This window comes from Prionailurus viverrinus, chromosome C1, assembly GCF_022837055.1.
Source record: "Prionailurus viverrinus isolate Anna chromosome C1, UM_Priviv_1.0, whole genome shotgun sequence".
Taxonomy (NCBI): domain Eukaryota; kingdom Metazoa; phylum Chordata; class Mammalia; order Carnivora; family Felidae; genus Prionailurus; species Prionailurus viverrinus.
The window spans coordinates 207,830,642-207,846,148 of record NC_062568.1 but is presented as its reverse complement, the minus strand read 5'-3'; the positions used below and the strand labels follow the sequence as shown (position 1 = coordinate 207,846,148).

The window sequence follows — 15,507 nt, the reverse complement described above, 5'->3', positions numbered from 1 at the left end:
ATGAAGACAAGGAAATGTTCCAAACAAGACCCTAATTTCCTTTTGTATCTCTTTTCTACGTGAAAGTTTATATGACTGTGGGAAAGTTAGTCTGGATCCCAACATGCTTTATTATGAAGCTTGAAGCGTGCCATTTATAGTAGAAACTTGATTGTTCCAGAAAAATTTTGTAAACATCCTGATAGGTTAGAAGTTTGAATTATGTAACAGATTTGACTTTTTGCCCACTGTTAATATGCGTCACTATGGAGACAGTTTTTCTGCAGTTCTTAAAAGGCCTGAGTCACTTGAGGACACGCGTTCCCTGCTGCATTATAGATGAGGGCTTCCAGCTTCCTGGAGCCAGAGACGCCCTTAATTGTGTTTGACTGACTCCCGGGCCTGGCTGCCCAGGGCACATTAACGGGGGCCACGGACCGAGTCCAAACTTTCAAAATGTTTGAACATACTGACCATTTGAAATCTTTTACGTACTGTATTCTGAATTGTAGGTCACTTCAAGGTGTTGCTTGAGAGAAGTTTTTGTTCAGACAGCTTGGGTTTTTAAAAGCACGGTCCTGATTTCTCTGGGTGAAAAGTTGCTGCGCTTAGTAAAAAAAAAAAAAAAAAAAAAAAAAAAAAAAAAAAAAAGTAAAATAAAAGCACCGGGCTGTTTTGAGAAAGAGGAAAAGTATTTACAGTTGAAAACACTAAATTGTCACGTCTCGATTAAGAGCCAGTTATCTTTCAGCCAGTGTGAAAGGTTACTCGGAGGGCATGAGCTTCATTTGGTGGGTTAGCTTTGCAGAAACCCAGCTTTACCCCAACCCTTGCTTCTGTGAATTTATGAGCTATCGTCAAGAGTTTGGTATTTATATAACCTATGACCTATACCTTTTTTTTTTTTAAAGAACTATTCACTTCGAAAGAATTTCAGACTTATAGAAGAGTTACAGAAACGGTACAAATAACTTGGTTATACCTCAAGTCACCAATTTGTAACATTTGCCACACTTGCTTTTTTTATCTTTGCTCCGTCTACGTATTTTTCTGAACCATTGGAACCTGGGTTACACTCATCATGCCCCTTTAGCCTTAACGCCTCAGGACAAAGGTATTCTCTTAAAGTCACTGCACAGTTTTCAAATTCAAGACATTCAGTATTCATATACTGCTTTTTAAGTGATCTACAGTCCATACTCCCGATGAAGCAGTCACCGTAAGTGATTGATTTCACAGAAGAACTAAATTTTATTTTAAAACTCTGTTCCCGCCAACATCTTTTCTGCTTCCTAGACCTTTCTCAGTGAGCCTTTCATTCCTCCTCACTGGGTTGTTTTTTGGTTTAACACAGCTTTATGAAGATGTAATTCATATACCATACAATTTACCTGTTTAAAGAATACCATTCAACTGTGTTTAGGATGTGCAGTCAACACCCCTAATTTGGTTTTAGAACGTTTTCATCCCTATGAAAAGGAAACCCCTCACCCATTTGTAGTCACTCCCCATCGCCTGCCCCCAGCCTAGGCAACCAATCACTGTCTACTTTCTGTCTCCAGATTTGCGTCCTCTGGACATTTCACATAAGTGAAATCATACAACACACGGCCTTTGGTGTCTGGCTTCTTGCATGTAACCTAATGTTTCTCGAAGGTTCAGCCTTGGTGTTGTGTAACAGTACTTCCTTCCTTTTTTATTGCCGAGTAATATTACGTTGTGTAACTAGGTCTCATTTTAAATGCATTGCTTTGACATTCCCCAGATGCCATGAAAGAAAAAGAAAAAGAAAGAAAGAAATGTCCATTGTACTTCTAGCGAGATGTGCTGTCTAGTTGTCCAGTGTGTCAGAGGCCCTTCATGTGATACTCAGGGGTGGCCAGAGGGTTTAGGCTGGGCTGCACACAAACCAGAGTATGTCATGGGATCACTTAAAAGGGCCTGGGTTGATAACTGCCAGTAAGGAAAACATTCCATGATTAGAAAATAAGACTGTTGTCTCCCTAATATTTTAAAGTAATTTAATTATTTCGGTGGAACCGAGGTCTAGTTTATTACTTATTTAAAAAAAATTTTTTTTTTTCAACGTTTATTTATTTTTGAGACAGAGAGAGACAGAGCATGAATAGGGGAGGGGCAGAGACAGAGGGAGACACAGAATCTGAAACAGGCTGCAGGCTCTGAGCGGTCAGCACAGAGCCCGATGTGGGGCTCGAACTCACGGGCCGTGAGATCATGACCTGAGCCGAAGTCGGACGCCTAACCGACCGAGCCACCCAGGCGCCCCAAGTTTATTACTTATTTAAAGTAATAGGTTTATTGGGGCACCTGGGTGGCTCAGTCGGTTAAGCGTCCGACTTCGGCTCAGGTCACGATCTCACAGTTCGTGAGTTTGAGCCCCACGTCGGGCTCTGTGCTGACAGCTGGGAGCCTGGAGCCTGTTTCAGATTATGTGTCGTCTTCTCTCTCTGTTGGTCCCCTGCTCACGCTCTGTCTCTCTCTCTCTCTCAAAAATAAATAAAGATTAAAATAATGGCTTTATTGAGTTATTATTCACATACCATAACATTTATCCTCTTAAAGTGTACAAGTGGTTTTAGTATAGTCACAGAGTTCTGTAACCACCACCACTATCTAATTCTAGAACATTTCCATCACTCCAGAAGGAAACATGTACCCATTAATAGTCCTTCCCATCTCCCCACACCCCTCCCCTGGCGACCACTGATCTGCTTCATCTCTCTGTGGGTAGGAATGTTACCCTTCTTGATGATGTAAATGGAATTGTTTTTTATTTCCGTATTCAGATTATTCATCGCCGCTGTGTATGAATACAGTTGCTTCATATGTTGATCTTGTGTCCTGTAACCTGGCTGAACTTACTATAGTAATTTTCTTAGTGTATTCCTTAGTATTTTTTTTAACTTAATTGTTTTGAGACAGAGAGCACACCCATGCAAGAGCAGGGGAGGGAGAGAGCGGGAGGGAGAGGATCCCAAGCAGGCTCCGCAGTGTCAGCACAGAGCCCGGCGTGGGGCTCTGTCCCATCTCACAAACTGTGAGGTCGCGACCTGAGCCAAAAACCAAGAATTGGACTCTTAACCAACGGAGCCACCCGGGCGCCCCATTAGTATTTCCATGTAATAAGATTATGTAGTCTGTATGAATAAAGATAGCTTTGCTTTTTCCTTTCCAGTCTAGATACTTTATTTCTTTTTTCTTACCTAACTGCCGATCTGCTACTTTTGAGGGCAGCTCTTACAGGTACAAATATTCTTTCATTTTTAAGCAATTGAAATATTTTATAAACATCTAAAAATTTGAAGACGAGAAGCTAAGATTTATATATATATATATTTTTTTCAACGTTTATTTATTTTTGGGACAGAGAGAGACAGAGCATGAAGGGGGGAGGGGCAGAGAGAGAGGGAGACACAGAATCGGAAACAGGCTCCAGGCTCTGAGCCATCAGCCCAGAGCCTGACGCGGGGCTCGAACTCACGGACCGTGAGATCGTGACCTGGCTGAAGTCGGAGGCTTAACCGACTGCGCCACCCAGGCGCCCCTAAGATTTATATTTTTAAGTTTGTACATTCAAGGACTCTAGACCATGAAAAATTACATTGACCTGAAAAAGGAAAGAAAGCTACGAATGGATAAAACATGAACATTTTCCAGCGTGCCAGCGACCAAAACATCAATTTAACCTCTTCACCAAAAATTTCAGCTTTGTTTTTAGAGGCTTTCTCTATGGGAAAAGTGGAAGGTAGCAGAAATAGAATTGGCTGGATTCACTTTACCAATAGCTTTTCCATGAAGTGGGAAGACACCTTTTTATTTTACTCTCAATGTCATAATGAAGGCAAAGCATTTTATAAACTGTTGACAACAATTCTAGATAAACTCAGAATGCTGTCAGCTCGGAGGCCCTAATTACCGAGTGCAGAAAAATCTGCAGTAAGAAACGGAGATTAAATTCGAGAAGACCTCAACGTAACTGTAAATTTCTCTTGGACACCATGAAAATCGAGCCATTAAAAAGAATACGTGTAACCACATTTATTCTTCAATTTGAATCCTATGTTGGAGTGGGAAAATGCCTCTAAAGAATGTTCTACACAATCCTCCCTTCGTCGCTTTCAGTCAGAACACGGGGCACCTGGGTGGCTCAGTTTAAGTGTCTGACTCTTGCTCTCAGCTCAGGGTGGTAAGTTCAAGCCCCGCATTGGGCCCTGCGCTGGGCATGAAGCCTACTTAAGAGAAAAAGAAGAAAACACGTTAGCACTTTTTTTTTTTTTTTTTTTTTAAGTGTGTTGGCAAGGGTGTGGGAAAATGGGAACCCCTGTGCATTGTCGGTGGGGACGGAAAATGGTCCAGCCGCTGTGGTAGATAACAGGGCAGATTCTCAAAAAATCAAACCTAGAAATTACCACGCGAGCCAGCAATTCCGCTTCTGGGCATGTTCCCCTAAGCATTTAAACCGGGGACCTGAACGGATACTTGGACACTCACGCAGTAGCCGAAGGCGGAGGCAGTTGACAGATAAATGGGCAAGCCGCATGTGGTAGACACACAACGGAGTATCACTCAGCCTTCAAAAGGGACATTCTGACACCTGCCGCGACACAGATGAACCTCAGTGACGCTGCCGAGTGACATAAGCCAGCCACAAAAGGACAAATACTGTACACTTCCACTCCTATGAGGTCCCTGAAGTAGTCTGATTCAGAGAGACAGAAAGCGGGACGGTGGTTGCCAAGGGCTGGCAGAGGAGAATGGGGAGTTATGGGGTGGTTTTTAGTTTTTAATGTTTATTCATTTTTTTGAGAGACCGAGAGCAAGTAGGGGAGGGGCAGAGAGAAAGAGAGAGAGACAGATAGAATCCGAAGCAGGCCCCAGGCCGTTAAATCATGACCTGAGTTGAAGGCTGAGCCAGCCAGGCGCCCCAGGGAGTTCGTGTTTAACCCGGTGTGGATTTCTGTTTGTAGGAGATGAAAAAGGTTTGGAGATGGATGGTGATGGTCGCACAACCTTATGGAGATACGTAATGCCCCTGAACTGTACACTTAAAAAATGGCTAAAATGGTAAATTTTTATGTTGTGTATATGTCACCATGAATTTAAAAAAATTAAGAAGCAAAAGGGATATTCTCTTTGACCCTGAGATACTATGCTTTGGCTTTAAATAACATTCGTCCAGGGACGCCTGGGTGGCTCGGTCGGTTGGGCGTCTGACTTCGCCTCAGGTCGTGATCTCACGGTTCATGGGTTCGAGCCCCGCATCGGGCTCTGTGCTGACAGCTGGGAGCCTGGAGCCTGCTTCGGATTCTGTGTCTCCCTCTCCCTCTCTGCCCCTCCCCTACTTACATTCTGTCTCTCTCTGTTTCTCAAAAATAAATAAATGTTCAAGAAGAAAAATTAAGTAACATTCATCCAGCCTATGAAAGTCATGAGGTTTTTCCATTCTGTAGATCCCCGGTTGGGGCTCTTCTGCAATAAGTCAATATCTGGAAGATAGGATTATTAGAAATAAGGAAAAAATCCCAAAGAAATATCATCCAGAGACATCTCTGAACCCGTTTCTCAGCGAATTTTGCTATAATGAGGGCATTATTCCGTGTATCAGATGCTCTGCCAGATGCTTGTCCTCCCTTACTCGGAGTGCGTGCGGAGTACAGACCCTGAATATCTCGGTCCCGTGTGAGCCAGGGAAAAGGCTCCTTGAAAACGTGTCAAACTGATGCTTTTGAAACCTGCTTCTCCACTGTAATACGAAAGCAGTATTCTTCAGATTTCGGATGCCGTATTGTGCTATAATCCGATAAGAGTCTGGGGTCTTGCAAACATTCTGTTCTTTCCGCAAGGAGCTGTGAGGGCTGACACCTCAGTGTTTTGCCTAGGCTCTGCCTCAGGATTTTAAAGATCTTCTCTTATCATTTAGGTCGATCTTGGAGAAGGAGGGACCAAAGTCACTTTTTAGAGGCTTGGGTCCAAATTTGGTCGGAGTTGCGCCATCAAGGTAAGCTTTAAACTTTTCAGCTGGCTCGCTACCTGTAGTACATAATACTGACTTCTTTCTTACTGAAGCGCATTGCTTCTAGATGGCCAGTGTCTTTTTCAGTATGGGATTTGCCTATAAACGTCTGACACATGGAATGTGATAAGTGCCGGTGTGTCTTTTAGTGTGGGTATGTGTGCACATGTGTCATGTGTGTGCGTGTGTGTGGAAGCATCTAGTTCTTCTATTCTTCAATGAAAATTCATCTGCTCACGTCACCTGGAATCTTCTCTAGATGAGTGTTTGCTACATCAGGTACGGTGCGTGGCCAGCACCGTGGGCGTCACCTGGAGCTGGTTAGAACTGCACACTCTCGGACTGTGCCCCAGACCTGTATCATAATCTGCATTCTAACAAGATCCCCTGGTGATTCATATGCGCTTGGAACCGCTGATCTGAAGCAATTCTCAAGGCTTCTAGGCTTTACGTGATTTAAAACATCCTCCTTTCTAGCACAAGGCTTAATGCCCTGTAAAGTCTGCTTGACAAGAGTAATAGGTGAGTGTGTGTATAGCATATCTGTGAAAAGTGGATGAGAAACTGCTTCTAGCAATGGCCTGGAGGCCCGGCGGGGAGCTGGGTGACGAGTAAGGAACTTCTGTTATTTCATAGAATACTCCGGTCAACTTTAAAGGGAATTATTTTTTAGAACAAAAACGAAAATGTCTTATGCAAGGTAAAGACTAAAAGCTTCCTAGAATTCTTGCAGATCAGTGCTCCCAACTTAGACACAAATCACCTGAGAATGTTGTAACAATTCAGATTCTTATTAAACCCTTTGTTCCTTTAGAATTTTATAGCATAGGTGTATAAGCTGTTTAAGAAATACAAGTACTAGTCTGTGAGATTATATGGGGTTTGCATTATTAATAGATGGTGGATACATATAGCAAATAAAGGAAATTGAGTTGTATCTCCTTGTGGATAGTTTGGTAACGCCTGTTAACCTGCTGTAGGTTCCTGGCTGCCACACCCGTTTAGAACAGTGGGGACCTATAAAAAGCAGACTAATGTTAAATAACAGATAAGTAGTCCAGATCCTAAGTTGAAAAATACACTCTATGATTGACGCGTTGGCCAGCCAAAATAAAGAAGCATTTTTCCCTGGCATTGCTGGTGAAGAAGCGGGGAAAACACCAACCAGCGCCTACTCCCCAGCCCCAGTAAGAGCCGAGGCAGAAGAGGGAAAGCAGAGACCGGACCAGAGAGCCGTGGGGGAGGCCAGACTCCACCTATAGGGGTGGCGGTGGGGGTGGGGGGTGTGCGTGTCCAATGGCGGAAGCTCTGCATTGAAAACACGTATGCTGGTAGTTCCTACTCACTCTGAGTCCTCAAAAACCGGTCAGATTACATTTGACGTACTCATTGTGGTGTAAGGCAGGACAAGCGTGCTGTATTTTAGAAGTAGTATTAGAGATTTTAGAAGGTTTAGTGTGTATTTTGATGCTTAAAGGATTGACATTTATCCAGAATGAAGAATACAAATGGACTCTGTATATTACCCAAATCTCACTGGCCTCAGTTATTTTGGATACTTGACCCTCACTGGGCACTTTCTGGAGGGACACGCAGGAGCTTTCTGCAGGTGCCTGCAGCAGCTTTTGGTTTGACAGATAAGGTCCAGCGTCTGGGTTACACGTTAACCTTCTTTCTCCTAATTTCCTAAACTTTTCAGAGGTCGTGGAGGGACGCGTGTAGTGCCATGCCGATGTCTGTAGTGTTCTCTCTTTCTTCCACCAGGGCTGTGTACTTTGCGTGTTACTCCAAAGCCAAAGAGCAGTTCAATGGCATTTTCGTGCCTAACAGTAATACTGTGCATATTTTCTCAGCCGGCTCTGCAGGTAGGTCACCCCCAGTGAGTGGAGACCAGCTTCTCGCTTTCCTGAAGCACGTGTTGTGCCATGCAGCTTTGTCCAGGAATTAGAAATTAGCTCTTTGGCCTCAAACCATTTTTCTGGCGCTTCATGTTAGAACTAAGGAAGCATGAATGTTCGAGAATAGTTTGTAACTTGGTTCCATTTTCCCCGATAACTAAAACTTTTATTCTCCCTCAGAATTTACATGTGCCCATGCATACTGCTGGTCAGTGTTCTGTTTCTTTTAAAGGAATATCGGGCGCCTGGGGGTTCAGTCGGTTAAGCATCCGACTTCCGCTCAGGTCATGATCTCTCGGTTTGTGCGTTCGAGCCCCGCGTTGGGTTCTGGGCTGACAGCTCAGAGCCTAGAGTCTGCTTTGGATTCTGTGTCTCCCTGTCTCTGCCCCTCCCCCTCCCCCCCCCCCCCACACTTTTTCTCTCTCTCTCAAAAATAAAGAAACATGAAAAAAACTAAAAATAAATAAAAATAAAGGCATATAATGCATTTTCATGTCTTTCTGTTTCCTTAAATTATTTTAAAAATTTGAGGGCTTTGGGGCGCCTGGGTGGCGCAGTCGGTTAAGCGTCTGACTTCAGCCAGGTCACGATCTCGCGGTCCGGGAGTTCGAGCCCCGCGTCGGGCTCTGGGCGGATGGCTCGGAGCCTGGAGCCTGGTTCCGATTCTGTGTCTCCCTCTCTCTCTGCCCCTCCCCCGTTCATGCTCTGTCTCTCTCTGTCCCAGAAATAAATAAACGTTGAAAAAAAATTTTTTTGAGGGCTTTTTTGTGACTTCCCACGGTGTCCAGCGTTACCCTGTGTACTATTGGCATTTCTGGCCTTAACAACTGGACACTGTGACGAGGGCTTGGGGCTTGTGGAGTGTTCTTTGAGTAAGGCTCCTACCAGATCAGATAGTATCTATTCTCTTGAGGGAGTCATTGCACTTACTCTAGAAAATTCATAACAGGATTTATTCCCCCAGGAAATACTTGGAAAAGACCACGGACTTGCAGATTGCTGAGGGAAGGCTATGTCTTTACAGATATTGTATGCGGTTTTCGTTTTTTGTTTTTAAAGACTTTTTTTTTTTTTTTTTTTAAGTAATCTTCTACCCCCAGCCTGGGGCTCGAACTCATGACCCCGAGATCGAGAGTCACACACTACACTGACCGAGCCAGCCAGGAGCCCCTAAGTGTCATTTGATGACTTGTGTAAATAGAAGGTATTTCGGAGAACTTTAGTTGGCATTCTGTGAAAAATCTCTGCCTTCCGCTGGCCTGTGAGGTGTGCGTCCACCAGTCTTGTCTGCCTCTGTCGCTCCAGAGGGAAGTTCTGGTAGCCCATCTGAGTAGTCACGGATGATAATTACTGGACCCCAAGCAGGAGGATAGTGAACGCAGAGCTGCTTCTCTCAAGAGAAAGGGGACCCTACTGAACATGGAGGTCCGGGGCGGGGGGGACACGCGGAGCGGGAGCCAGTGGGTCCTCACTTCCGAGGGCGGTAGCGAGCCAGGAGCTCCACCCTGTCATCGGTTTTGAAACTTTTTGCCAAATTAACTCAGAGGAACCTTTGGTAAGGAAAGTGGACCCAGAAGGAGTTTTCTAAACCACTGTCTGGGTTCCTCATGAACCTGCTTCGGACCATGGAGAGGACGAGGAATTCAGAACTCGCTGTGTGTCAGGCTGACACCGTGACACTGTGTGTGTTGGTTGGTCTGGAACAGTCAGTAGTATTAAGATGAGGAAGACCGACTTTAAAAAAATGGTTCCTAGAAGCATATCAGTCTTAAAACTTCAATTTCTTGAAGTGATGAGTTGGGTATTAAAATGTAGATGTTTGAATTCAGGTAAGTGGAGATTTCGTGGCTTCTGTTTTACATTTGATGTAAGGTGACCTTTTTGGGTCAGATCACCAGCTTCTTAAAACATACTTCTGGACCTGAAATTTATAAATTGAGGTTTAGAATAGTTTCCATATTTACCGTAGAGATTAGATTTACCAAAATATCAACAGCACCACCTACAGGTTGGAGAGACTTGACAGGGCTCTAGAAAATTGAGAGATTGCTTTTAGGTCCAGCGTAACGATGGATGTTACATTTTAGGGGACTGTAACTTCCATCTGCAGTATAGAATTGCTTCTTACTATTCCTTTTTTTTTTTTTTTTTAAGTTTATTTATTTATTTTGAGAGAGAGAGCGAGCACAGGGGAGGGGCAGAGAGAGAGAATCCCAAGCAGCTTCCACACTCAGCATGGGGGACGATGTGTGGCTCGAACGCACAAACCGTGAGATTATGACCTGAGCCAAAGCCCGATGCTCAACCGACTGAACCATCCCAGTGCCCGTATCTATTTTTAGTATTAAGCCATTTAACTCCTGACCTCAAAGTTTATCATTTGAAATAGACAACTTTAATAAACATGGACTATGTTCAATGATGATACCTTCTGGATTTTATCTTCCAGCTTTTGTCACAAATACCTTAATGAATCCTATATGGATGGTTAAAACCCGGATGCAGCTGGAACGGAAGTAAGTTACCAATTGTTCCTTCCTTAATATTCTTGGGATCTTTTTCTTCCTCCCTATTCCAGTGGTGAAGTGATGGGTACGGAGTCCTTAGCCATCCCCATCCTGGTTTTTTTTCTGAACATAAGCCTATGTAGAAACTCCTTTTGTTTTGAGATGTGTGTTGCCAGGCACCGTGGGGAGGTGAGGGCCAACAGAAACAACACCCAACAGAGGTTAGCAGTTCACTCACGTGGCCCCTGAGGTGCTCCTGACTGCCTCTCGGATGGTTGGTGGGTCTCTAGGCCGACCCCACCCCCAGTTGGAGCACTGAGGGATCTCCTCCAGATGGCCTCTCTCTCAAGTGGGCAGAGGGGAGGACAAGGGGAGGACAGCAAGGGCTGTCAGGCCTCCAGGACGCTAATAAAAATTTTTTTAAGTTTATTTTTATTTATTTTGAGAGAGAGAGAAAGTGGGGGGAGGGAGCAGAGAGAGAGGGAGAGCGAGAATCCCAAGCAGGCTCCACGCTGCCAGCGCAGAGCCGGACGTGAGATCATGACCTGAGCCCGAGTCAGATGCTTAACTGACAGAGCCACGCAGGCGCCCCTGTACTAGAATTCTAAGAACTCTTGTGTGACTATGTCGCGGGGAAATGTGTGTGGGCTCTGGAAACTTTCAGCTAGTCTAGTCTAACTCTGAGCCACCTCTAAAGGGAGAACTAGAACATCCCCTGGAAGCGTAGCTAGGGGTCTGCCTTAGCTTTTCTAGTGACCACAAAAACCTCTGAATTGGTCTCAGATTCCATGTTTCCCTCGAGCCATTCTGTGCGAAAGAACCTTCTGGAGTGTATCAGATCTCATTGTTTTGGACAGATCACTTGCTCACTCCTTCCAGGAGCCTTGTTTTCTCTCACGGTCACATCCTAACTGCTGGGCTTAACATCCAAGGTCCTTTGCAGTTTTCTAAAACCGTCGTGTGCTCTTACGCGTCCGTCTCCCCGTGTGCTGTCCCTCGCCAGGACTCCCTCTCCCCCTCTGGTCCCTCAAGAACACCTGCTTGTCCTTGAGGCTTCTGAGCGGCATCCTCTCCTGGAAACCTTTGGTAATGACTCCGCACTTCAGGTGTGCCACACAGTCACTCCTGCTTAGTAGCACATACGTGTGCAAGTCAGCTCAGAGCCTTTAGGTGCGCTCTTTTAAATCCACCTGGGAACGCTCCACGTTGAGGACATTTTAAAGCTTCGTTTGGATGGGCTCTGCTAACACGTCCTGCGACAACGAGCGTGGATGCTTGCTGTGCACTGGTCACTGGGGAAACAGCAGGGAGTAAGACCTAGGCCCTGCCTTCCAGAAGCTCACAGCTTTACAGAAATAAAGAGCATTAGAGTCTGACGAGATAGGGGCCGGAAATGGTAAGGACCCCAAAGGGTCCCTAGTGCACTCCAGGCAGGCTGGGCACAGGGAGGGCCTCCTCCAGCAGTGATGGCCCCCTTACCTTCTGGGAAATAACTGGGGGTGGGCCGCACGGCAGGTGCATCGGGCAGAGAACAGAGTGTGGGGAATGTCTAGAGAAGCCTTGTTCGCAGGGAGCCGAAAGAAGGGAAACATCTGGAGTATGCTGCGCGTGCATGTGCTAAAGCAGGGGGAGGAGCCAAGGCTGCAGAAATGGGGGGGGGCACATTCTTAAAAACCCTGGGAGGGCTTGGAATTTGGCCTTGGGCTGTATTTTGAGGGCCATGGAGAGCCATTAGAGCCATGGTTCAGGGCAGGAGTGGGGAACGCTTTGTCCCCCAGGGGACATTTGACAGTGTGTGGAGACCTTGTGACAATTCAGGTAGGGTGCTGCTGGCATCTACTGGGTAAAGGTTGGGGTACTGCTAAACTTCCCGTGATGCATAGGACAGCTTCCACAACAGATAATCATCTAGCTGAGAGTGTCAGTGCCCAGGTTGAGAAGCCCTGCGTTAGAGGATTTTAAGCAGGGCAGTGGTGTGGTTGGCTCGGTGCTAGAAAGGTCGCTCCAGCTAGGATGTGGAAAGACACAGTGAAGAATCGAGGGAGCCTGCTGTGACCGGTTGGAAGCGGTGGGCTTCAGCCCCGAGGGAGGGGTCTTTGATGGGGGCCAGTGGAAACAGGGTCAGGTCCCAGGATTCGGCTTGCATCGGGCAATTTAGGATGCTTTCTATCGTGAGCCAAGAGCAGCCAAGCCTGAGGCCTTTTACTAGTTACCGGGCAGCGTTTCCATGTTCATAATTTCATAAATTGAGAAATAATGGGATCTGGAGACTCGGGTTAAGGAAGCACTCCCTTACACTCGCTGCCCAGTCAGAATGTTGGTGAGGTTTCCTTCAGCATTTTCTTAAAGCCTGTTTGTACCATGATTGGAATTACACTCTGCATGTAATTTTGTCCTGCTTTCTGCTCACGCGGTTCCGCCTAGCTTCCTGCCTTTACAACTATTTCAATCTGGTGTGTGTATCATGGTTTACTTATCTATTTCTATTTTTAGATAATTTGGATTGTTCTGATTATATTGCGGTTGTGTTTTCCTCTGATGAACATCTTCCTTTGTACAGCTCTTTGCAAAATTAGGTCAGGAGCTCTGGACATGTTTTTAGGACTCTTGGTACAGATGCACGTAGTGTTCTGTGGGCTTATCGGGTGTCCCATCTGGTGGGCTAGGGCTCAGCCGAACACAGAAGAAGGAAGACACATGTCACCTGCCGTGCGTACCATTTCTCTTTATACTCAGCGCTCAGTTTTTGCGGCTTGGGACAGGAACCGGGCTCGTGAGCGTGCCTTTTAACCGCTTTTCGCTGGTCTTGTGTCCGCAGAGTGAGAGGCTCCAAGCAGATGAACACACTCCAGTGTGCTCGCTACGTTTACCAGACGGAAGGCATTCGTGGCTTCTACAGGGGATTAACCGCCTCGTATGCCGGGATTTCAGAAACTATCATCTGTTTTGCTATTTATGAAAGTTTAAAGAAGTATCTGAAAGAAGCTCCATTAGCCTCTTCTACAAATGGGACTGAGAAAACTTCCACGAGTTTTTTTGGACTTATGGCAGCCGCTGCTATTTCTAAAGGATGTGCTTCCTGCATTGCTTATCCACACGGTGTGTTTTGCTTTTTCTTCCCAAACAGTAGAACAGCCGTGAGGTTCGTGGCGTTTGGCGGTATCATCTAGTGTATCCGCAGCTCACATTGAAGTGCAGACACCTGCAGGTGCTAAGTAACGGGGGACGTGTGGAACTGGCTTCAGCTGTCTGTAGGTTACACGAGTGGCAGGAACTCAGCTCTACCCCGTTCCAGCTAATTGTGGCCAAAACGTACTGTGCAGAATGTGGGCCCTGTGTTGTAGAACTGGAGATGTTTTCAAAGAAGCCAAAAATCTGGATTTTATTTTACATTCCTCGATTTAAAAAAATGATACGAGTGCCAAACTAAACAAAACAAAACAACAAACCTCTCAGCTTCCACTTTGTGCTGAGTAAGGCTACTCTGCTAAGTCCATTTTTTAAGGAATTATAGACGTAATGTTCCATTGACCTACTTAAAAAAAATAGCTTAGTTTATTGTACCACGCAAAACAGGTTTTGTTTTCAAAAGCCTGCTACACTGTCGGCTATGACAAATGTACCTGTCATTTCACAAGCAGGTAATTGAGTTCCCATCATATACTAGGGCACGAAGCAGCCCCACGGGGCTCACGGAGAAGAGGGCGGGACACCTCCCGTGGGGTAGGGAGACAGAAGCGTGTGCACTGAGGTCTGCGAGACAAGCAGTGACAGGTGTCATGTTGGGGGTGCCTGGGTGGGGGAGGGCCAGGTGTGCCAAGGTTTGAAAATGGAGGAGAGGCAGCTTTTAAGCTGGACAGAGTGGAGAAGGATTTTAATAGAGAAGGTTGGGGAGTACATGAGAAAAAAAATCATGTTAATGATACTGTCACACTTAATAAAAATTACACCTTCCGTGAAATTACAGTGTTGGTTTAATTGAGAGTCGAAAACCACAGACTATCTTTAAATGAAGTCCCATTCAAACCAAGCTTTTTTTAATCCCTTAAAAATTACTTTGTACTTTTGTATTACATGTAATGTCCCTAATTGACCATTTCCCAGAGTCAGAAAAGGTTCTAAAAAGATTGTGACTTCTCATTGTTCCGAAGTGACCGTGCTGTCCAAACAGAGCTGAGATGGCAAATAGCCGGAGATGTACGTTGACAGTCCGGGGCTGTGTGCTTTGAATTCTCTCATCGTATTGCCTGATAATGCAGTCCGTTCGTAGCATAAAGTATGTGTTTCTCTCTGCAGAAGTCATAAGGACACGGCTCCGGGAGGAAGGCACCAAGTACAAGTCTTTCATCCAGACCGCTCGGCTGGTCTTCCGGGAAGAAGGTTACCTTGCCTTTTACAGGGGACTCTTTGCCCAGCTCATCCGGCAGATACCGAATACTGCCATCGTGTTGTCTACGTATGAGTTAATTGTGTACCTGTTAGAAGACCGTACTCAGTAAGAGGCCAGAAAATTGTGCTCTAGAATAAAATTGAAAAACTCTAGAGAATTTTTTTTTCCGTTGATGTTTAGAACGTTTGGGACGGAAACAGGAAAGGCCATAAGATATGTGGCTCGTATCACCTGTCGGACATTTCCTTTTGGATTCATGTGTTCTGGAAGGTTTAAATTCATTAACGTTAATAGTTAATTATAACTTTGGTGGGTTTTGTTTTTTTTTTTTTTTAACTTAAAAGGATTCAGGATTGAGCAGCAGCTAAATTAAATCATGCTATTTAATTTCAGTATAAATTTGGTTTGTGTCCTTTTTTATGTTCACTGTGCTATAAACTATGGCTAAGGAATTTAGTGAAATGTAACCCTAGAAATGCAGAGAAAACCTGTAAAATCAGAATCCAACTTGTTTCGTAATCTGAAGCCACACTGCTGAACAGTAAGATGTGTCACATTTTGGTGGCACTGGGTGGACCAGGACAGAGTTCCCAGCCATTTTTCTTTTCTATACATTTCCAACGTTTTATTTATTTTTGGGACAGAGACAGAGCATGAACGGGGGAGGGGCAGAGAGAGAGGGAGACACAGAATCGGAAA

General features: G+C 45.2%; 1 protein-coding gene across 1 annotated transcript in view; it reads left to right on the top strand.

Annotated features, from left to right (window-relative positions):
• SLC25A33 (solute carrier family 25 member 33) overlaps positions 1-15,203 on the top strand; it is a 34,375-nt gene extending 19,172 nt beyond the window's left edge. The window contains exons 3-7 of the mRNA XM_047871148.1: positions 5,921-5,998; positions 7,778-7,878; positions 10,361-10,427; positions 13,237-13,517; positions 14,715-15,203. Coding sequence (XP_047727104.1) covers positions 5,921-5,998; positions 7,778-7,878; positions 10,361-10,427; positions 13,237-13,517; positions 14,715-14,917 — 730 coding nt within the window. The 3' untranslated portion in view covers positions 14,918-15,203. The remainder of the gene's footprint in view (positions 1-5,920; positions 5,999-7,777; positions 7,879-10,360; positions 10,428-13,236; positions 13,518-14,714) is intronic.
• The last annotated feature ends 304 nt before the right edge of the window (positions 15,204-15,507 follow it).